The sequence below is a fragment of the Nicotiana tabacum genome, chromosome 5 (genome assembly GCF_000715075.1).
Source record: "Nicotiana tabacum cultivar K326 chromosome 5, ASM71507v2, whole genome shotgun sequence".
Taxonomy (NCBI): Eukaryota; Viridiplantae; Streptophyta; class Magnoliopsida; order Solanales; family Solanaceae; genus Nicotiana; species Nicotiana tabacum.
In genome coordinates this window covers 160,066,800-160,090,455 of record NC_134084.1, presented here as the reverse complement: position 1 = coordinate 160,090,455, position 23,656 = coordinate 160,066,800, and the positions used below count along the sequence as shown (strand labels likewise).

Sequence of the window (23,656 nt, the reverse complement as noted above, 5' to 3'; positions counted from 1 at the left end):
ACAGGATATTTCTGTAAGCACTATTATTGAAATTGCTCATTTTTCACTTTGGTCACTTTATTATATTCTACTACTGCTATTATTTTATAGTTTACTTCCATAATACAACTGGCACTAAAAGTATCTTACTGGTAGATGTAGCCAGGGGCGGCTCCAAGGTTATTACAAGTAAGGCTCATGCCTTATGCCCGCAAATTTAGAGGGCTCCATTTTTCAGAAATAATAGATTTATAGGTATTTAAAAAAATATTTAATACTTTTAGTATAGAAGTAGAATTTTTTATAACAATTGCCTAAAATAAATTCAAAATTATAATTGATAAAATCTTTCTAAGATCAACAATGACTCAAGAAAAATTAAATAAATTTGTTATACTCTCATTTGAAATGGAATTATTAGAGGAATCGATTATATAAAATTTATTAACAATTTTACATCTCAAAAAGCTAAAAAAAATTGACTTAAAAAAATTATCATTCTTTTAAAAATTTAGGCCTCATGATTCTCTTTATTTCCAGGGAGAAATTCAAAAATAGCCAGATTTACAAGTGGTCATTGAAAAATAGCCACAGTTCCAAAAGTAATCGAAATTTAGCCACTTTTCATGTAAAGATAAATCTGAACAAAAACATTGTTCAAAATTACGCAAATATTCCAGCATAATATACTGGAATATATTTATACTGGACTTCCAGCATAATATACTGGAGTTCCAGTATAATATACCGATCCAGCATAATATGTTGGAGGTTCATACACAGGTGCACCAATCTCCAGTATATTATGATGGACTTTCCGTGTTGTAGCAAAATAGTGGCTATGTTTCAACGACTTTGCAAATGCTGACTATTTTTTAATGATCAATCCAAAAACTAGGTAGCCCGTGCTATTTTTACTTATTTTCATGATTCACTTGGGTCTTGGGCTACCGATTATATTATTGCACCATTAGACATGACAAGAGACAACTAAAATATCTCACTAGATATTTGTTCATCTTAATCTTTCTTATGTGAATTTGATTTTTTGTTCTCCATTTGGAAGTTTTAAAAGGTATTCCTCAATTTTATTTCCAATCTTTTGACTCCGATAGATACTTTACAAATTTACTTGAAGGATACATACTCCCTCACTTCAACTCATATGATGCTTTTAATTAGGAGACATTTCAAAATATTTCTACCATAGCGACTAATAACAACCATTTTCTATATGACTCTTACAAAATACAACATAAAATTGTCTTTTTTAATTTTCGAATATTATCATCATACTTATCAAATTAATAACAACAATAACAAATTAATATCACTTTGAATTTTTACATAAGATAGGAGTACTTATTTGTAATTGATATTTACATGAAATCAAACAATTATTATATTTAAAAAATATAAAAAAGACAGTTCAGTGCACTAAGCTTCCATTATGCGCGAGATCCGGGAAAAAAAGGACCACAAGAATTTATATATTTAAAAATATAAATTTTAAAATAAATAAATATTACTTTACCGTAATTAAGTGCTAAATATATATTTAGCATTCATTCGTTTGGGACCAACATAGTGTGCAAATAAATATTTTTCCGCTATAATATTAGATGAAGTGAATAAAAAGTGTAAAATTTGAAAAAAGAAATAAAAAGTGTAAAAGTGCAAAGGGACCCACCCCTACATTGCAAGAACAGCAAAAATATCTGGCTGATATTGGCCGAAGATATTATCATTCCCGCTGACGTGGCGACGGGCCATGTTACTACACGAGGAAAAGCGTCGCCACGTAGGAATATCGTGGGCCCCGCCACCGTACATACCCCGCTTTATCAGACGCCTCCTAAGTCCCTAACCCCTTCACCCCAAACTTCAGACTCAGATATTTTTTATTTCCTCTTATTTTTTGAGATCTTACATTCTTCAGAGACCAGAAATGGAGGAAATTTACCGGAGGGATTCGCCGTTTTTGTCGGAAAATCTGTCGGAGAGTTGCACCGCTGAGTTGACTCGGTCGAATTCCGGCGAGTCTTCTTCTCCGACTGTTGAGAATTCCAACGATCATTTGCTTCAGAGTAGAAATGCAACCACGGTAATTATATTATTTCCACTTTTTCTCCTTGTAATTTTCGTTGTATCTTTGATATATTCAGAAAGGATTTGCTTAGTTTTTATTTTAGTTTTTTTCGTAAGATTTTGGTGAACAGCTGTAACACAATCTGCTAAAAGATCACCTAGCTGATTATCTTTTCGTGTTTATTTTTGTACCTCAGAAAGGTATTTTTGCTTAGATTTTGAGAATTTTCCAAAGATGATTTGCTTCAGAGAAGAAATGCAACCACGGTTAAATCATATTTTCACTTCTTCCAGATAAATTTTTCTGTATTTAGCTATTTGACTAAATTTTTCTGTCTGAATTGCGATCAGCTATAACACAAATTGCTGAAAAAGTTACGTAGTTGATTAGATGTTTCTGTATCTTTGTGTACTCAGGTAGATATTTGTTTATGTTCTTTTTAATTAGTTAATTCAATTTTCGTGAATCTTTGATTATTTATGTACGCCTATCGGTAACTTTTTCTTCCAGTTTTTGAGATTTTTTGATGTGTCTGTATCACAATTTGCTGAAAATGAAGTGGTTGACATTCATTGAACTCAAGTACCCTACTTGATTTAATTATTTGTTAGTTCCATAGTTTTAGTATAAGAGAAAATTTATACTGGTGACCGTCTGCATCATTGTAGTCCACGTGCTATTATAGCCAGAGCAAAACCTAGAGAAGATATAAGAAGGATATTCGTTGCATACTGGATACCTTCACGAGTTAGGGGTAAGGTCTGCGCACACACTACCCTCCCCAAACTTCACTTTGTGAGATTACACTGGTTTTGTTATTGTTCTTGTTGTTGTACTTAGTAGAACTGATGAAGAAATTTCAAACAAGTTCATTGTTAACTTCAGAGATCCCAGCTGAGAGAAACGCAGAGAGGGTGATAGAAGGTGAGATATGAGTGAATTGGAGAAGTAGAAAATATCTTCATTGAATGTTAGTCTGAAAATACACCACATGTGGTCCTTTTTAAACATTCATTACAACCTCCAGTTAACCAAAATAACTAGCTAACTTAACTATTAAATGACCACTGACTTTAGCTAATCAGCTAACTGCACTGTAAAGACTATTTTACTCTTAACCATTCACTTTTTTAGAGATCATATTGACAGTTCTATATGTGGTGTTTGTTATGCCTAATTAAGCTCTGGTTCTTATAGTGTTAATAAAACATCTTGCATTGGAGTAATTGTGATTTATTGTACGATGAAATGACCTCGGCTATCCCAAATAAGGTGTAAAGTGTTCTATAATTGGAAAAGAAGAGTGCTTCTCATTAGTTTGGTTAAAAAATAGACTTCTTGCTCTGTAAATATATGTCACCTTTCAGGCTTTCAAATACCACAGAGGCACAGACTGCAATTTTTGCTCACACAACTTCTATAGCTGTGAAGTCGCAGTGGAGTTGTAACAAACATCAATCATCCTGTTGTAACAGGGTGCCTGTGTGTGATTCTTCTCCTTTTTGATCGCTCTCTTTCTTTGGTGTTGAGACTGTGGTGGTGGTGGTGGTGGTGATGGGTGGGGTGGGGGTGGGGGGGGTTAATCATATGACCAGGAACTTTTGTTGAATGCTTGTCATGAGATGCTCTGTAAAACGAGCAAATTGAAACTGAACTAGGAGGAAGTAGAGGATTAATGATGAATTTAATCTTACTCTCATGATTAGCCATTTGCTACCTCTCAAGAAAAGATTTTCCATTGTTCATTACTTGACACACGAGAGACTTCCACATTTTTTTTAATTAGGTTTTCAGGTATTCAAATTAATCAATAGAAGGCTGGCTGTTGATTACTTCATATTAAATTTAAAATGGTTTTGTGGTGTTTTTGTTGTATCTTTGGTATAGAATTTGGCATACCTGGCAAAATTGTCTTTTCTAATTAGCACCGATATGTGTTGAATCATTCATTTGAAGTAGTAGATAATCATTTTTACTAGTCAAAGCTGCAGAATATCATTTATTACATTGTCACTTTTAGAAAACGCTCTTCCATATAGCCAAGTATTCTGATAACTAAAGTGAGAGTTTATATCTATTATGGCACCAGAAGGTGCCTCAAAAAAGTTACAAAAAACACTGGACCCGAATTCTTCAGGAATTGCAGGGGATGCTGGAAGTCCAGCATTTGATCAAATTCACGTACTACCTGATTTATGCACCAAAAAATGCAGATTCTGAAGACTTAGGGAAAATTCTAATGCAAAATTTGCTTGTGGACGCCTCAAAGTACAAGCTACCCTTTTACCCTGTGCATTTTTTTGTTTGTTGTCCTCTTAATTCATTTCTATGTGCTTGATTCTCTCATATCCACCTGAATTGACTTGTCAAAGCTTCTCCATTTGCCACTCCCCTTTGACATTCGTATCATGGATTATTCCAATTATTTTATTTACACCTACACTTTTTCCGTGAAACAGATCATGTGTATAAGGTTCTATATAGTTTAGCCATGGTAGGCATGATATCCTAGAATTTTCCTTAACTGGTGTTGTCGTTCTTGGTGGATCCCGTTGAGGATAAGATGCTGGAAGTGAGACTGAGATGGTTCGGGCATGTAAAGAGGAGATGCTCCGATGCCCCTGTGAGGAGGTGTGAGAGGTTGGACATAGTGGGCCTGAGAAGAGGGAGAGGAAGGCCAAAGAAGAATTGGGGAGAGGTGATTAGGCAGGACATGGCGCATCTTAGCTGACTGAGGAAATGACCCTTGATAGGAGGGTGTGGAGGTCGAGGATTAGGGTAGAAGGCTAGTAGTAGTAGAGCGTACTTTCCTTCCATTCCGGTAGCTGTAGTATTTCTCTTGTTTGTCTCTTTATTAGATTTCTAATAGTATATGATGTTGCTTCTGCTTCGGTCTAATTACTAGCTAGTTGTGCTACTATCTCTTCTCCTATGACTTTGCTATATTTCAATTTGCTTTACTGTTCTAACTGCGCTTGTCTGAGCTGAGGCCGAGGGTCTCTAGAAACAACCTCTCTACATGTATAAGGTAGGGGTAAGGTCTGTGTACACGCTACCCTCCCCATACCCCACATGTGAGAATATACTGGGCATGTTGTTGTTGTTGTGGTGGTGCTGTCGTTCTTGGATTAATTTAGCAGATAACTGGAGATATTTGAAAATTTGATCTTCAGGAAGGTTAAGGACACATTCTCTAATCACGGGCAGCCCCGATGTTATTATGATCATGAGCTATGGCAACTAAGCTGATAGAAAAATGCGGTTGAAATTGACATGTTTCTCTTTCACCAACCTGTTAAAAAGGTAGAAAATTCACAGATTTGCATGTTTCACGTTTTGACTTCAGGATGATTGCATGGGATGGACCAATGAGAAGCATAATACATTTCTTGATTGTCTTGAAGCATCATTTGTTGAGCAATTGCGCAGATCAATAGTCTTGCGTGCTGGTCGTGTGGAGCTGAACAGGAGTTGCAGAAATTTGTCTCAAAAGCTGTCTGCTCCCAGTGATATAGCTTCTAAGCAGGTCAGAAAATCACCAATAATTACAATTCTCTGTTTCTGGAGCTATAAGATATACTATCATTTAGCTGCTATGCTTGAAGAACTTGAACCCTGCTCCACCTTCTACCCACTCCCAACTCCCCCAAAAGAAAATCTTGCTTGAGAGTTTCCTTTTCTCTTCCAGTTTACTGCTCGGCGAGATGGGTGTTCGAAGATCAATATTGAGAGTGACCAATCCGAGCTGTTCGTCAGGAAGGGTGATGAGTATCATCACGTTACAGACCTCCAATTATGTGCTAGACTCCGTACTGAGGAAAATCAAAGAAGAGATAAGAGGACCTTATCTCATGTATTTGAAGAAAGATCAGACCTGCTCTTTCCCTTCGCTGCAGAACTTCAGAAACCAGTTAGCAGAATTGCTGGTAAGCACTTTATAACATCTATGTGCAGATTCTTCTTACTTCAGGAGTTAAAGGTTTTAGTTATTTTAGCATATCATTTATGCCAAACTGGTGTAATATTTTTCTTCTGTTGTACTTCTCTCTCAGTTTCGCTTGTTCCGTACCACGGGTATTTTACTCGAATTAAAGCATAAACGAGCATTCATGCAGGCATTATTTAGGGTGGTTTTGCATTCATTTTTGATAATTAACATCTAACCTGGTTCCTTGTATGCTCATAAGGTAATTGCATTGGTCATGTGATATACAGTTCCTTTGATAAGTATATATTTTGTCTGGCTGTGGTCAAGATTGGTGGAGTTAGAACATGCATTGACCTGCTACTTAAATTCTTGAATCATCTTCGACAATGTTTGGTTTTACAAGTTATTTAATCAGTGTGATAATCAGTTTGTTAGATGACTATGGCAGGGGACATTTTCCTTTAGAATTACAACTAACTAGTTCTGTTTACGTTTAAGTTAAGCTTTCCAATTGGTATTTCTTACTTAGAGGATGGATGAATATATCACAGATGCTTTGGCTGCCTTAGTATCGTTTCTCCATGTTTCAGTGGATGTTAGTGTTGTTTTTTCTTGGAAGCTTTAGAGCATTTTTTGCTTGAACTTGGTCAAGACTTGAAATGTGGAGGTTCCACAACTGCAAAAACCTTCTAAGTTGTTCTTTGCCTCATTTGGTTAAGGACTAACCAAGGACCTATTTAAGTTTCCACAACTGCAAAAACCTTCTAAGTTGTCCTTTGCCTCATCTGGTTAAGGACTACCAAAGGACCTATTTAAGTTTGACATTTGCATATTGTTGATGTAATTTGAACCTTGTAGTAATGCCCCGTCTTTCTTTCAACCTCGTGAAAGGTTAGGATGAGTAAATTTATTTGAAAATATGGATTAATGAAAGAAAAAAGATTGGTGCATAAACACTTTGAAAAGAAAAGGGCTACTAACTCAGAGCTGAGTCCTCATAACTGCATGGAATAAATGTTTAAAAGTATATCTGTTCAGGTTCTGCAGTTACTGTCCATATTCTGCTGTAGCCCTTTTGCAGACACCAGTTCTATTACCATTTCGATTAGGATAGAACTTGGAAAATATCAGTTGTTTTGGAGCCAGTGTTAATTGTTTGTATTGTTTCCTTTTCTTTTATCTTCCTTCTTTGGGTAATATAAGGCATGTTTGGAGAAATAACCAGCAAATGGCTCAAATATGGAATTTATAGCTGTCGGTCTCAGTTATATTACTTGTTTAAATACTTCTCTTAAGTTTTTCTTTTCTGGGTGCAGCATTGCTCGTATATCACACACACACACACATATATTGGTGGTTGGTGGTGGTGAATGTGCTTCTTTCTTGGGGGAGGGTAGTAGAGTTCTAAAAACTTGTTTAATGCTTGATTCCCTGGGTTCAGGAAATCCAGGGTAATGATATGTCTCATAGCTATGTGAATTATACTTCTGTTAGTTTCTTTGACACTGAAATTTTAAAAAAATTTGCAGAAGGTTCAGGTCAGAATTTTGTGGATGAAGATTTCGAAGAAAACTCAAGGAGCAAAAAACTGAAGACAGCTATGATGGATACTGCAGATGATGAGCAAGTAATGTGCATCAACTTCTTCTTATTACGTCCATAACTTAAGTAGTGGTTTTTAAGGTCTAATTTCTAATCAATGAACATTTACTTTTAGATTGTTCCAAAGGAACAGCCAACTCCGTGTTCCAGCGAAAGAAAGAAGTAAATCTTGAATGTTAGTAAAAGAACCACGACTTCATCTGTCCCCAAGGTGATGTGAAGTCCCCTTTTTGCATGACAGCTGGCAGCTAAGGTGCAGAGTAATATCCGAGAACACTGCTTTACAAGCACAAGCTCTTGCCATCAAGCTGGTCCGTGTTTGAAGAATGACATTTGACAAGTTTGGAGGTACTAACTACTAAAGATGAGTTTTGTTTTGCTGTAGAAAAAGGGGCCATTTTTTTAGCTAGTAGTTACTAGTAAAAGAATTATCTGGCTCATCTCGATAGAGTTTCTTCATTCCATTAAATTTGTAAATGAGATATGTTTAGAGAAGTGGTTAGAGGGTGAAATGAAGTTTGAGATCACTGTTGTTGTGTTTTACGTTATACAAAGTTCTTTTATTTTCGACAATAGAATCGTCAATTAAGTAGTTGCATTGTTTCTTTTAGGGATGTGGGAAAGGGGTGGGTGGAATCACTGCCATTTCTGTACCTACTTAAAAAAAACTAATCTTTTGCTGGTGGTTGTAGTCTTATAGAATATTGTCAAAGGATATCTTTAGTAGGAGTACCAACTTCCATATGACTTGATAATCACAAGGAAATGGCTAATTGTTTGACTTTCTTTATTCCTTTTCCCTTTTTATTTCTAATGTATAGTCCGCAGGGAATAGGCATCCATCATTAACAGATTCATTTTAAGTTGCCAACAGTTGCTCCTACTTAACCAACTTTTCCAGATCAGATGTCATGAGTTGCTGTTGAGTTCATATTTAAGTTGGATTAGGGTTTAGTTAGATTTGGTGAAATAGCGAGTGATCCAGCTAGACAACAGGGATATTAATACAATATCTTGACCATTGATTGTCTATCCAACCTTTTTTTATGACAATGATGTTCGAGCCAACTTGCACGCACAAGTATAGGAAATTCTGCCCACAAAGTCTATCATTTCTACTCTTTTGCTTCATGCACTGTCTTATCTTTTGAATTACTTCTTCCTTAGGGGGTGTTGGCTTTAAATTGGGTTGAAAAAAGATCTTAATTAAATTAATTTGAAAGAAAATTAAATAAATTTCAATCTAAGTAGATATTGGCAGACGCAACATAACGAGAAAACTGCTTAGTGATATTTCATAAATGAGATTGAGGAAAAGAGTTAGGGGAAATATTTCTTATTATTACTAGTTTACCGTTGAGTTAGGTTAATGGAAAACAGTCTCTATACCTTCACAACGTAGGGATAAGGCTCTTTATGCTAGATTTGTTATTATTGTACTAGTATTACTGGATTACCGTTACATTTTTTTAAAAAACTTTTGTATCTTAACTATTGTACTAAATGTCGTTTTAGCTAAAAAAAATTGGTTAAAAATAAATAACATTTCAGAAAATCATGAATAAATATAGGATAATTTAATCAAAAAATTTTTATCTAAAAAAATTATAAAGTATTTAATCATTTACTAATGATTCTAAAAATAAATAAAGGATAATTAATTAAAAAATTATTAAGATAAAAAATGGGGGCAGTCCGGTGCATGAAGTATCCCGTATTTACGCAAGGTACATGGAAGGGCTGCAACCTAAGAGCGTGTGGCCTACCCTATGCAAACATAGTCGTATGTTACATACAGACAACTTTATCGTTGCTTTAAGGCCCCTTTACAGAGACTACTTTTGCATTTTTATGATTAATGCTGTATAATATTTTTTTTCATAATTAGTGTAATTAAATAATTTTCTTTATTTACTTGTCAAAGCTACGTCATAATTCCTCCGTAATTTATTTGTGACCCAAACTACCCGGCAGTGCATAAATAACACTTGGAAAAACGAAACGGAAACGACTAATGTCAACTGAGACAACAACGTACGGCAAAAACAAAAAACAAAAAAATACAAAAAATAAAGAAAAAGAAAAAAAGAACTAAGACACCAATGGTGGCGTAGACCTACAGTGTTTTTAGATTGACCAACAAACTTCCCTTCCCATTCATATATCTCTTTGCTTGACTTTCACTCCTACCTCCCCCCCTCCACCCCACCCCCAACTGTCCCACCAAATGAAGAATTACCAAACCCTCTGAAGAAGAAGAAAAAAAGATCACATCTTTAGCTATATTACTTCCACAAAAAGAACAAATTTTTGATACAAAATTTTGAGTTATTAATGGCAACAGTTGTGCCAATTCAAAGATTACCAAGATTTGAAGGTGTTGGGTCATCATCACCTACAAATGTTCCCCAAAAGAAATGGTCCAATTGGCTACCTCTAGTAGTTGCACTTGTGGTTATAGTTGAAATTGCATTTCTGGGTCGACTAGACATGGCTGAAAAAGCCAACCTAGTCAACTCTTGGACTGACTCATTTTACCAGTTTACGACGTCGTCTTGGTCAACCTCCAAAGTGGAAATTAATGAGGCTGGGTTGGCTGTGTTAAGGAGTGGTGAGATTGATCGGAATTTGGAAACTGGGAGCTGTGAGGAGTGGTTGGAAAGGGAGGATTCTGTGGAGTATTCTAGAGATTTTGACAAAGATCCAATTTTTGTTCATGGCGGCGAAAAGGTGAGATTGTTTCTTGTATATGTTTATTCTTTTTACTAATAAATGGGGTGAATAGAGCAGAATGGATATAGAGGATTCATATAGTTGAACACGAATAGTTTGGGAAGTTCTATGCACTTAAGGATGTAATAGTTTTTTTTTTTTTAGTGATGAGTGAAGGGCAGCCTTGACGTAACCGGTAAAGTTGTTGCCATGTGAGTCACGGTTTTGAGCCGTGGAAACAACCTTTTGCAGACATGCAGGGTAAGGCGGCGTAAAATAGACCCTTGTGGTCCGGCTCTTCTCGGAACCCTACATAGCCGGAGCTTAGCGCATCGACCTGCCATTTTGATGATGAGTATTTTGATGATGAGTATAAGTTCTATGCACTAACGATGTAAAATAGATTTACACCATTAGGTCACTTAAAAGGTAGTAGCAGCTAATTCTCCATGGAAACATTAATTGGTAATCGAGCATCTCTTTTAGACTATTATATGGATTTTGTTGCAATTTATGTCTTGTTATTTATTACATCAGTTAGCTGCCAGAGCTCCAGACATATGGCTTTGGTAGATGGAATGATAAAAATTTGTTGTTTCAAATGATGCTTGGGTTTTCTTCTCGTTTTTTTTTTGTTCTTATATCATGTTTACAGTGGAATATCTTATAAAGTACAGACTATTGACAATATTCCAAAACCTCTTCTATATGGGTAAAAATACTCATGAATTTTATATACTAGTAGGGAATAAGGGGAGGAGCCTTGAGTATCTTCTTTTTTTCTTACCTTTTTTTCCTTCATTACATTGAATTCTTCATAGAGCACTTAAGTGGAATGAGCAGAAATCAATCAGTAAAACTGCCATTTATTGCTTGAGTTTATCATGACTAGTTCTTGTTCCCATGTTATCCACTGGTATATAGGTGAGAGCAGGTAACAGTTACTCGGTTACCATCTTTCTTCTTGATTTTTTTCCCTTACCATATGCAAAAACTGATGTTCCTTCGATCGTTATCTAGGATTGGAAGTCTTGTGCCGTAGGATGTAACTTTGGTGTGGATTCTGATAAGAAGCCTGATGCGGCATTTGGGACACCACAACAGGCTGGCACGGCTAGCGTGCTTCGGTCAATGGAGTCTGCTCAATACTATCCTGAGAACAACATCATTACCGCACGACGGTGGGTAAGCACATCTAGAAAAAGACTTAAAACATTCTCACCACATTTGGCAGCATTTGTCGACAATTGAATTTTCATCTTGTGATCATTTTTTAATGAAACATATCTCACTTGGAAGTTTTTGCTTGCAATTAGTTTCTGACTAGACCTTTTTTCTTTGGATAAGTAAGGTAGCATATTATTAGTAAGCAGTACCAAGAAAGTACAAAAATTGATACTTCCAAAGTCTACTCAAAACCTGAATCCAGCGACTCCAAGAACTCATTTGTACTAACTACAAGATCCGTTTTATGCCAGCAAAAGAGATATTGTAAACATCTATACTTCATAACTATAATCTCCTCATTTTCCCCCTCAAAATATCTCATATTTCTTTCTTGCCAAACCGTCAAAACAATACACAAAGAAATAAGCTTCCAGATATTCTTCCCTCTTTTCTCCACTGTGCTTGCCAGCTGATGAGTGCACCTTTGAAATTTTGTGGCATTACCCAGTATTACACCCAAAATATATTTTTTATCAGGATACCCTCTAAATATTAAGGAATAAAGACCAGATACTCCAAGAAAGATTACGATGCATCGGGAGATGACTAACAGATTCACATAGACAATCCTGATTTGAAACCACAACTGATCACAGTTGGGAATAAATCTGTAAGTAAACCTTCATTACACCATCTATCAGTCCAAAGCTTGACTTTCCTACCATTTTCAACTTTTTGTTTTATGTTGTCTTTGAACTGTCCCTAGAAATTAGCTATTGGTCTCCCCAAAGCAACCTCATAAGGATTACTTACTGGTTTTGGATCCTAATATCTCTCCATGCCATAAATTGACTTAATAACAGCCTTCCATACTGCATATTTTCCATCGTTACAAAAAAAAGCAGTTGCATTTGCTCAAATAGCCTTTGGAAAGGGCATCTACAAACATGCAATCATAAAGCCCTCAACAACAATAACTACAACAACAACCTAGTAAAATCCCACAAGTGGGGTCTGGGGAGGGTAGTGTGTACCCAAACCTTACCCCTACCCTGAGGGAGTAGAGAGGTTGTTTCCGATAGACCCTCGGCTCAAGAAGATGAAAAGAGACAATATATCAGTACTATCAACAGATCATAGAGATAATAACAGCAATCATAAAGGCCTCATAGACACAATAACCTTAGGATCATGTTGTGGTTATAATTTAATTTTTAGATCTCCTATAGTTCTTCTCTCAATCTTTATATCTTTCTCTAGGGAAATCTCTAACCAACTTTATTATTCTTTCTCATGTTTCAGAAGGGGATATGATATTGTAATGACAACAAGCCTCTCTTCGGATGTTCCTGTTGGGTACTTCTCTTGGGCGGAGTACGATATAATGGCTCCAGTGCAACCTAAAACTGAGAATGCATTAGCAGCTGCTTTTATTTCTAATTGTGGTGCTCGCAACTTCCGGTTGCAGGCTCTTGAAGTCCTTGAAAGGGCAAATATCAAGATTGATTCTTTTGGCAGTTGTCATCGTAACCGGGATGGAAATGGTCAGTGTATCTCCATTATATATGATAATATATTGATGGTTCTTTTCTTGAAGTAGTTACCATTAAGGAGCTAATTGTCTAAAATATTTCAATATAATGTGTTTTTGAAAAGCCATGTTTACTGGTAATGGAAACCTTATATTTGTTTCCTTGGTAAATGTACACATACACATGTAAGTTTTCTAAATAGTCAGATTTTCTGCTAGTTTGAAGAGTTCATTTTGTGGATTGGTTATTTTGCTGTTATGCTTGTTATTTTTTGAATACCTTCTTAGTATTTTGCAACCCATTAAATTGAGTTGAAAAGCCGACAGTTTTTGCAAATTCATTGCAATGAAATTAGACCCTAATTTGTTATAAAAGAAAAATTTAGAGAAAATTTAGTTTTAGTTTATTTTTCTGATGTAGAATATGCATGCATGTGGTTAAACTTTACATTATATGTAAATTTATTAGAATAGAGTTGAAAAGCAGACATCTTTTTGTAAATTTATTGTGAAGAAGCTAGACCAGGGTTTGTTGGAAAGGGAAATTAAGAGAAAAGGCAGTCTTAATAAATGTCATATTAGAATGCAGAATATGTTTATTCATGCCTCTAGTTTAATTGTACATTATATCCTGTGAATGCTCACTTGTCATCTTGTTCTCAATTTCATGGCAGTGGACAAAGTGGAAACTCTCAAGCGCTACAAATTTAGCTTCGCTTTTGAGAATTCTAATGAGGAGGATTATGTCACTGAAAAATTCTTCCAGTCCTTAGTAGCTGGTAATAATTTTTGCCTGTTAATTTTGGTTCTGATTTGAACACTTAGTTTCCGATGTATCTATTATTTTCTATTAGCCCCCACCCCTCTGCAATGATGCATTTTGTTTTACTTTTTCTGCAATTCATAATTACACAAAAGACATAGGAGATATTAGCTATAGAGCGCCATGAAGAACAAAGCAAAAAGCACAAACTTCTGAGCACTTTATGTTACTTCAACTGCGTTTTGTACCCGAATTTGCATTTTCTGGTACGGCACACAAATATGCTCTGCTTTATATTCATGTAAAAGGCTTTAGGAAAATTTTAAATGATTTTACGTTAATTATCATTGTTAATCATATTCTTTGTGCTCCTAGTCGATATACTTTAGGCTAGAGTTATGCACAGAATCCTGTTTTTATGATTTTTCACAAGTTACTACTTCAAAATTATGATTTATGGTAGTCAACGCTATTGTGCTGATAAAAGGAAGTTCATGTAAACTTGCAGGATCAGTCCCCGTGGTGATTGGTGCTCCAAACATCCTAGATTTTGCTCCTTCTCCTAATTCACTTTTACACATTAAAGAGCTGAAAGACGCTGCATCAGTTGCCAAGACTATGAAGTACCTTGCAGAAAATCCTAATGCATATAATGAGTCATTAAGGTATGCATCAATTAGTCATGCTTTTCTTACGTGCTCTTCTTGATTATTTGAATTTTCCTGTCCTAAATTAACTTTTTTTTGTTTGTCCTGAAGATTTATCCACTCTCTCTAAAAAAAAACCCCTTTTCCAACATCTTTCTGTACTTTTCTGTTATCATGTTATTGAGAAAGTAGCACTGGCCTGTCTCTATAGTTACAAAAGTTTATTACCTTATCCTATTTTGACACACTGATATATAGTTTTGGTCTAACTAAAACTCCTAAATTGGGAAGATTATTCCGTGTGTGTGAGTGTGTGTCCCCTTCTGCATGTGCGGACTTGCATTTGACCTTTTCCTTTCAAAATTTATTAAAGATTCTTAAACTTCCTGGGTCTTGCTAACAAATGGTTTCTTTTCATTGTTTAGGTGGAAATTTGAGGGTCCATCTGACTCTTTCAAAGCCCTGGTTGACATGGCAGCAGTTCACTCTTCTTGTCGTTTGTGTATCTTCTTAGCAACTAGTATTAGGGAGAAAGAAGAGAAGAGTCCAAAATTTACGAAACGTCCCTGCAAATGTACCAGAGGTTCAGAAACTGTCTATCATGTATATGTACGTGAAAGAGGGAGGTTTGACATGGAGTCTGTTTTCCTAAGGTATTCTCGATCTGCCATGACTAAATATCATGCATATACAAGTGCCTTTTCTGTTTATGTTCCTGTGCCGCTGTTCTTATGTTTAATATGTACCATGATGATCAAATTGTTTACCAATATTGGAATGAAAAGGATCCGAAAAGAGTGGAATGTATATAGAGGATTCGTAGAGCTGACCGCAAATAGGGGTGAGACATATTGATCAAATTATTTGAGTAACTACTCACTGTGTCTTACTCTCGATGTATGAGAATTGAGAAGTATATGCTTGGTAGCCATGGTCTATGGGCTTATAAAGTAGTTTACATGTTTGTGGTTGGATATTCCACAAAATCAATGTCAATCTATCTAAAGTAGTTCTTGATCGATTTGATAGACTTAACTAGGGAAGTTCCGGAAAATATTTGGCAAGTGGTGTTTGGTTCACTAGTAAAGCTAGAAGATAGGGCTGGGGGGTTAAAGTTGGGGGGATCCGGCCACGAAAAAGAAATATGGACAACCAATGTCATAATGTGAATTCTCTCCTGCACTTCTCCTTTTACTTTCTGAGCATATACAAACTGTTTCATGTCTCATTGGCAAGTCTTATGTTATCTTTGAATCACTGTTATTGCTGGAGCCTTTGCAGGTCATCTAATTTGTCACTGGAGGCTTTTGAATCTGCAGTACTGTCAAAGTTGAAATCTCTAAAGCATGTTCCTATTTGGAAAGAAGAAAGACCTCAAATACTTCGTGGAGGGGATGAACTAAAGCTCTACAGAGTATATCCTCTTGGCATGACACGACAGGCATTGTACACCTTTAGATTCAAAGGAGACGCTGATTTTAAGAATCACATCGAAAGCCACCCATGCGCAAACTTTGAAGCCATATTTGTATAGATCAAGTCCAAACCTGAGTCTCGACAGCAGCTTGTTGTAGTCCATAGCGTAATGCTCATTCTTACCAAGTTACCATCCGCCCCACTGCCTAACATCATTCTGGTTATGATTTTTGCAGTACAAAATGTTGTCCTGGAAAGTTCTGATCTTTTACATTTTCAAGTAAAAAGGAACAAACTCTGAACCTTGAATGGACATGCCTAACCTCCCAAAGTAGTGCAGTTGCGAAATTGCGGGTGATATACAGAGACTTGGACTTGGTTTTGCTAGCGGGAAATTCTAGCTGATCAATTTGTAATCTAGTTCAGAGAACATGTCCATTGTGTTACAAGTAATGACAAGTGCAGAAACTAATTAAAGGTTCTTTTTTATACTAGTTTTGTTTATTATTTGCCATTTATTTTGAAAGGTTTTGTTTTGATGCTTCTAGACAATAGTTTTAGTAGTTTTTCTGCATTGGCGGATGCTACAATATTATCTTGTGTTCATTCTACTACTACAGAAAAATATCTTAATTTATCCTCCGTTATACTTTTGGGCAATTCATGTTAGTACATTATCTTGTATTTGGCCTTGACTTTAATGAAACCTGGAATAGCGGAAATGGGTTCGTGTTCCGCTTCCAAAGTCAGCCGTCTTTGCCCAAGTGTGAACTGCAGACGACTCTCCAGTGGTTCGATTCGTTCTTACTTCTAATGAGGACTTTGAGTAATGAAGGGTAAAATTAAGATATTTCATATAATAGTGAGATGCTATTGATGAGTTTTCCATTGTCCAACAAATACATATGATTACAGCAAAGTACAAGAAGTTAAGTTATTTTTACAAAACATGAAAAATAAAAAAAGATGCAAATATGTACATGATCAAGAGATCAATTTTCTTCAAGAGAACCTCAAAATTCTCCAAAAACACCCCAACAACAAGAAAATTAAATTTCTTCCAACTTGGTTATATCGAACGATATTATTGCTTCCTTCATCTTCAAATCCTATCAGTTAACTCCTGAAAACGAATAAAATAAGTAAGGAAGTTAATAAGTAATAATATAAAATAACTCACACTCACTCCAAATCCACTAACTGTAAATCTTGAATCCGTCTCTGATTACCTGTGATATTAGCAAACATGTCATTGCAGAAATCAGGTGTCTTTGTCTCATCTATTCTATCTAAATCTCCACCATTTTTATCACCTTTCTGTGGCAAAATTTGTGATCTCTTCAACCCCAAACGTTGCTTCCAACTTCTCATCCCTTTTCCCATTCTTGGAAAAATATCATCATAATCATCGTCATCATCAATAAGAAGCTCATCTTTAAGAGTTGTAGCTCTACAATTCTCCCTCAATGGCAACAATTTACCTTTGGAGAAAAGCTCATCTGCAGAAATCATGTTGTAGCCAGGGACAGAGAACTCGAAATCCGAGGACACAGGAGCTTCTTTGTAGCCATTTTCATTCCTCAAATGGGGTTGTTGTGTATCAAGAAAATCATTAGAAAAGGAAATTCTTGGACCCATTGTTGAGTAGAGTCCTTGTTGATCATTGTTGAACATATTTAAGCATGCCATATTGGGGCAATCAAAGTAAAATTTTTCACTAAATTTCAATCTTTCTCATCCAATATGTGAACTCACATGTTCCTCTGCTGGTCTTTATATAGATGGTAACTAGCTCCACATGGTCAGAGTTATTTGGTACTACTACTGGCAGAAGCAAATAATTGAGCTACCCGTAAGTCAAGAGGCAGACCCAGGATTTGACGGTCGCAGGGTACCATGACATTCAATAGAAATTTATCACTGCTCATTAAAGATTGATATTGGGGCATATACTAATATCCTACTATTTTTTGAAGATATTTGCAAGTATATATGAAGTTTTTGCCGAAGTTTCAGGATACCGGTGGCACCTCAACCCATAGTGTGCGTCTGCCTCTGGCGTAAGCTGATCAGGACACTACTATTACTGATACGGGCCATATGCTAACATCTAACTATTTTTTAAAGAAATTTGCAAGTATACATGTAATTTTTGCCGAAGTTTCAGAGTGCCGGTGACCTCTCAACCCATAATGTGTGTCCGCCTCTGGCGTAAGTTGATCCGGACACTATTATTATTAAAAAAGAAAAAAGAAACATATGAACTGTTATAAGACAATGACCACATTAATAAGATCATTACATTACGCCAATCAGATCTGTCGAACCGTCACAGACCGGATAACAAAATAATACCATTATTTTTTTCTCTTTTTGCTTTACATGTTCAAACAACAATTTTAACTTGATCTAACACATCAGACATGTGAGTCCATTAAAATAAAACACATTGCATGTGTTTTCTCTCTTTCTTAATGGTATTGTCCGGGCTAGTTTAGACACATAGTTCAGTGGATATTTACTAAGTTTCCATTACGTGCACCTCAATTATTTTATGAAATATATGTTATCTCCTACCAACACAGGTACGAGACATAGTTTTCGCCTATTTTAATGATATATAGGATACACCCTTGAGTACTAGTCTATTAGTATAAGACAGTCTGAGGAGAAATAAATATGTATCAGCATTATTCTTTCCTTGAGATTAATGACAGATGCATTGAATAAGGCAGCTAGTTCTATAACTTATTATTTACTATTTTTGCTCCTTTTGTTGACTATTTACCACCCAAAGATGAAGGGGGCAGAAACAAGGAAATAGTATAATATGGGATTGTGAATAGTCCCATATTCACATCTTAAATGTACCTGCTGTTGCAAATAGTCCATAGTAATTCTCAATGATAAATTCAAAGTTTGAAAGGCCTTATGCCTCCAACAACCTTAATTTATGTAGCAGAACATGTCTCATGTAGTTGGACAACTGCATAATTTATCGCATTTAGTTCACTAGACTCTGTCTAGTGCATTTAACTTATGTATACTGATAGTGTAAAGATTTTTATATTTTAATTTATCAGTGTAATTTAACTTAATAAAACAAAATACATTGCGTGTGTTATCTCTTCTGCTCTTTTAGGATAGTGTCCGATAAAGGCGGACCCAAGATTTGAGTATCACGAGGGCACCACTCTAAATTTTTTTTAAAAAAAGATTATGCAATGTATGAGCCCGGATTCAAACCCGAGTCATCAAGAGAGCGAAGGTACTTAAGCACTTCTACAAACCAGCTCCTTGGTCCAGATTTTGGGAATTTAGGGAGCCGCATAAGATATTTAAGGGGTCACTCACTTTATATATAATTATATATAAAATATATCTACAGTTTTTTTGTCGGAGCTAACGGGTTTCGGTGACCCCTTCCTACCCCCCAACGTAGGTCCGCACTGGTGTCCGGGCTATTTTGGACAGACATAAGCTATATATTCACAATGTATTTACTAATTTCCAGTGTATGCACACCTCGATTATTTTTGCCGAATTTCCGTTACCGCCTACCAAAATTTACCAGACAACTTTGTACATTAAAGTTTAGACTAATGAAAAAAATACCTAATGTATTTGTTTCTGTTGGGATTTGAATCCTTATCTCTTATCGTTTCCAACCATTTAATGACTGATCACCTTGATTACTTATCTTTTTTTTTTTGTTATAAGATAGTCCTCTGTCTGCCACCATCCATCCATCCATCCTAATAGGAAATTAGGTTTTTAATGATGTCCTTCCTAGGCGACTTTTATAGTCGCCACTAAAGATAGGAGCTGAGTGAAGCCACCTATCGAAATGGCGACCTATAGTTTAAATATATTTGCGGTGCATATACTTTTTTGTGGCAATCATAGCAAAGGCGGCTCAATAAATTTTGTGGTCTAAAGCCCATCTTTGATAAGAGGACTAAAAACATTATTAATTATTTTTTAATCAAATTTCTTCCCAATTGACGATCTACAATCCATTTAGTATATCTTCGGTAAAATATTATTGATATTAGAAAAGATTTTGTTCATTTTAATTTTAAAAAATTAATTAATGTCTAAACCTAGTAGATGCTGTTTGTAGAATATATATATATATATATATATATATATATATATATTATCCAATAGGTAAAGGGATTTTGTTCCAAATTTGTGTCGATCAACGTATGGCCAAAAATAATTAAATTCAAACTCAAGAAATCAATATTGAATTTCATTATTTTATTACTACTTTGTGTAATTTTTTTTAAAATTTTGGGGCCTTTAAAGTCTTGAGGCCTAAAGCCACCGGTTCATTGGCCTTACCCTCAAGCCGACACTGGGTCATAGTCGCAGACTCGCTGCAAAAGCTAATAATAGAACAATTTAGCTTTGGTGGCGACCACTGTCGCCACAAAAAGTAAACAAATTCGTCACAAATTAGAGTTAATGTAGACGCGATTGAAACAAGCGACATATAATTCGGCTCTTACGTTTGGTGTCGACTATTTGTGTCGCCACAGAAGGTCGTCCCTCTAGAGAAATACATTTTTTCACCTTTATCTTTGAGAGTAGTGATAGATGCATTGGATAAAGCAGCTAGAATCAACATCCTGTTACTATTTACTATTCTAGCTCCTTTGTTGATGTAACAATCCAATCAGTTGTTTTGAGTATTTGTACTTCACTTTCTAGTTCTCGGGCATGACTAGCCCCGTATGATGTACTATAACTTATGTAAATCGTCGGTTTTGATTTTCACATTAATCGGAACAGATATGAAAGAATGATTCTCATCTTGAAGCTTTAAAATTGAAAGGTTTCACCAAGTTTTGACCTTTTAGTATTCGATCTTGGATTTGAACTTTTATGATTTGATTAGCTCCGTTAGGTGATTTTGGACTTGGGAGCGCGCCCGGAATGTGATTTGGAGGTCCGTGGTGGAATTAGGCTTGAATTGGCAAAATTGGAAATTTGGCAATTTTCGGTCGGCGGTGAAAATTTTGATATCGGGGTCGCAATTGAATTTTGGAAGTTGGGGTAGGTTCGTGGTATCATTTGTGACGTGTGTGAAAAATTTGAGGTCATTCGGATGAGGTTTGATAGGTTTCAGCATCATTTGTGGAATTTGAAAGTTTAGAAGTTCTTAGTCTTGAATCCGAGGGTGTTTTAATATTTTGATGTTGTTTTGAGCGTTCTGAAAGTTCGACTAAGTTTGAATATTGATATGTCACTTGTTGGTATTTTTGGTTGAGGTCCCGAGGGCCTCGGGATGATTTCGGATGGTTATCGGAGAGTTTGGAAATTTGGTAATGCAGCTGAAGCTGCTGATTTTGTCTTAACCGTACCTGCGGAGTGGGAACCGCAGGTGCGAGGTTCGAAGAAGCGGGTATGCGGCACAGGTGCGCAGATGGGATCGCAGGTGCAGCCTTGTCCCCGCATCTGCGATGACCACAGATGCGGTCAGGATATCGCAGAAGCGGAAGTGGGCTTTTGATGAAATTCCGCAGAAGCAGAAAGGTTTTCGCAGGAGCGGTCCTACCAATGGGGGCATGGGACCGCAGATGCGGTTTTGCTGGGCAGAACCTATAAATTGGAGACTTCGCGAAATTTGGGTTATTTCCACCATTCATGTTCGAACTTGGAGCTTTTTGAAGGGTTTTGAAGAGTGAATCAAGAGGGTTTTCGTGGAGGTAAGCTACTTGAACTTAATACTCGTGATTATGGTGATTTTCAGTTGTTTTAGCATGTAATTAAAAGAAATTAAGGATGAAATTGAAGGATTAGAGCTTGAAAATTGGAGAGTTTGAATTGAGGATTTGAGGGACCATTTGAGGTCGGATTTTGATGAATTTGGTATGTATAGACTCGTAAGTGAAAGAGCTTTCTAGTTTTGTAATTTTTGTCGGCTTCCGAGATGTGGGCCCAGGGCCGGATTTGAGAGGATTTTGAGATTTGTACCTAATTTGATAATTTTCATTGTGGAATTCATTCCATTAGCATATATTGATGGTATTGTTATGGTTGTGAATAGATTCAGAGCGATTGGAGGCCGAGTCGAGGGGAAAGAGCATTGCGGAGTAGGGATTTGACCGGTTTGAAGTAAGTAATGATTGTAAATCTAGTCCTGAGGGTATGAAACCTCGAATTTCGCATTTGTTCTATTTTGAGGTGATGCACATGCTACGTGACGGGCGTGTGGGCGTGCACCGTTGGAAATTGTAACTTGGTCCATCCCGTAGCAATTATAAAGTTGCGTATTTGACTGAAACTATATGATACTTATGTGATTTAGAAAGAAATTCTATAAATGGGGCTGAATGCCATATTTGGGCCTTGTGCCAAAGCTGTTTGGAACCTTAGGGGTATTTTTCTTACTATCTTCTCACTGTTTTGATTTAAAAATCTATATTCAGTCATGCTATGTTTACTGATTTCATAACTCGATCTTTATTACTCCATTTTGATGCATAAAAAATGTTATTTTGGGTTGAGCATCCTGTTTTACTGATAGCCCGAGTGGCTTGAGAGGTTTATGACTGAGTGAGGCCGAGAGCCTGTTTTTGTGAGGATATTTATGTGATCTAGTTGCACGCCACAACATATTGTTACTAATTCATGATTTTGTGAAGCTGAGGGCCTGATTGATTTATGCCACGAGGTGGCTTGTTATGAGGCCGAGGGCCTGATTGATTAATGCAACGAGGTGGCTTGTTATAGCGTTTGTGCTGTAAGAGCCCCTCCGGAGTTTGCACACCCCCAATGAGCGCGGGTACTCTGAGTGAGTGATATGATATTTTGCCCGAAGGGCTGTTCTTGATTCATGTTGTGCCCGAGGGACTGTTTATGAGTGATTGTGAGGTATGCCGGAGGGGCTGTGTATGAGTGACAGTGAAGTTTTCCAAAGGGGCTGTTTATGATTCATGTTGGCCCGGAGGGCTGTATACGAGCGATGTTTGCCCAAGGGGCTGTTTGTGATTTTTGTTGCCCGAGGGGCTGATTATGCTTTCATCATTTGTACTCACTATTTCATCACTTTGTTTGAAGACTGTTGAAAGATGTTTTAAACGATTTTACTGAAACTGGATTTGAATGAGCTGAGTTGATTCAAAATCTTGATTTTAAAAGCCTGTTGTATTCTACTGAGACTTCATGATATGGACTGTATATGTTTTATTACTCGTCACTACTGCTCAGTCTTTATTTACTTTTATTACTTACTAAGTTGGCGTACTCACATTACTCTCTCCACCTTGTGTGCAGATCCAGTGGGGTTGCTGGACGTGATTGTATGTGTTGATTTCATCCGTCGGGGATGTGTTGAAGTTAGTAAGGTAGCTGCACGACGACCGCAACCCTGCTCTTCTCCCTCCTATCTTCCTATAGATGTTATTAGTTAGTTTCCAGACTGTATTGGTCTTAGTATTATCAGATAGTTCTTAGTAGATACTCATGACTAGTGACACTCCGATGTCAGGATTTCTTTCCACACTGTTGTTTTGATTTAACACTTTATGAAGGTTTATTTTTAAATAGCTTTGATTTTACCTTAAAAATGAAAATATTGATTTGATTTTGGTAATGTGTCGTCTTTTCTAGTACCACAATAGACGCCATCATGACATGGTGGATTTGGGTCGTGACAAGTTGGTATCAGAGCCTAGGTTACATAGGTCTCACGAGTCATGAGTAGGTTTAGTAGAGTCTCGCGGATCGGTACGGAGACGCCTGTACTTATCTTCGAGAGGCTGCAAAACCTTTAGGAAATCCCACATTCTTGAATTCTTATCATGCGACATTG

The 23,656-nt window shown here is 36.4% G+C and overlaps 3 protein-coding genes across 3 annotated transcripts; 2 read left to right on the top strand and 1 right to left on the bottom strand.

Moving 5' to 3' along the window:
• The first annotated feature begins 1,844 nt into the window (after window positions 1-1,844).
• On the top strand, window positions 1,845-8,125 carry LOC107766939 (cold-regulated protein 27-like). The gene is made up of 5 exons (XM_016585849.2): window positions 1,845-2,083; window positions 5,415-5,594; window positions 5,757-5,994; window positions 7,526-7,623; window positions 7,714-8,125. Exons 1-5 carry the CDS (start codon window positions 1,928-1,930, stop codon window positions 7,762-7,764), a joined length of 723 nt encoding a protein of 240 aa, XP_016441335.1. The 5' UTR covers window positions 1,845-1,927; the 3' UTR covers window positions 7,765-8,125.
• Window positions 8,126-9,697: 1,572 nt separating this feature from the next.
• LOC107766938 (glycoprotein 3-alpha-L-fucosyltransferase A-like) lies at window positions 9,698-16,348 on the top strand. Its single transcript, XM_016585847.2, has 7 exons — window positions 9,698-10,328; window positions 11,331-11,491; window positions 12,780-13,021; window positions 13,683-13,787; window positions 14,280-14,436; window positions 14,844-15,071; window positions 15,700-16,348. The coding sequence occupies exons 1-7, from the start codon at window positions 9,933-9,935 to the stop codon at window positions 15,950-15,952; spliced, it is 1,542 nt and encodes a 513-aa protein (XP_016441333.2). The 5' UTR covers window positions 9,698-9,932; the 3' UTR covers window positions 15,953-16,348.
• A 316-nt stretch (window positions 16,349-16,664) lies between these two features.
• On the bottom strand, window positions 16,665-17,592 carry LOC107766942 (uncharacterized). Its single transcript, XM_016585854.2, has 2 exons — window positions 17,064-17,592; window positions 16,665-16,957 (listed from the first exon to the last, which is right to left on the bottom strand). The coding sequence occupies exons 1-2, from the start codon at window positions 17,521-17,523 to the stop codon at window positions 16,947-16,949; spliced, it is 471 nt and encodes a 156-aa protein (XP_016441340.1). The 5' UTR covers window positions 17,524-17,592; the 3' UTR covers window positions 16,665-16,946.
• Window positions 17,593-23,656: the final 6,064 nt, after the last annotated feature.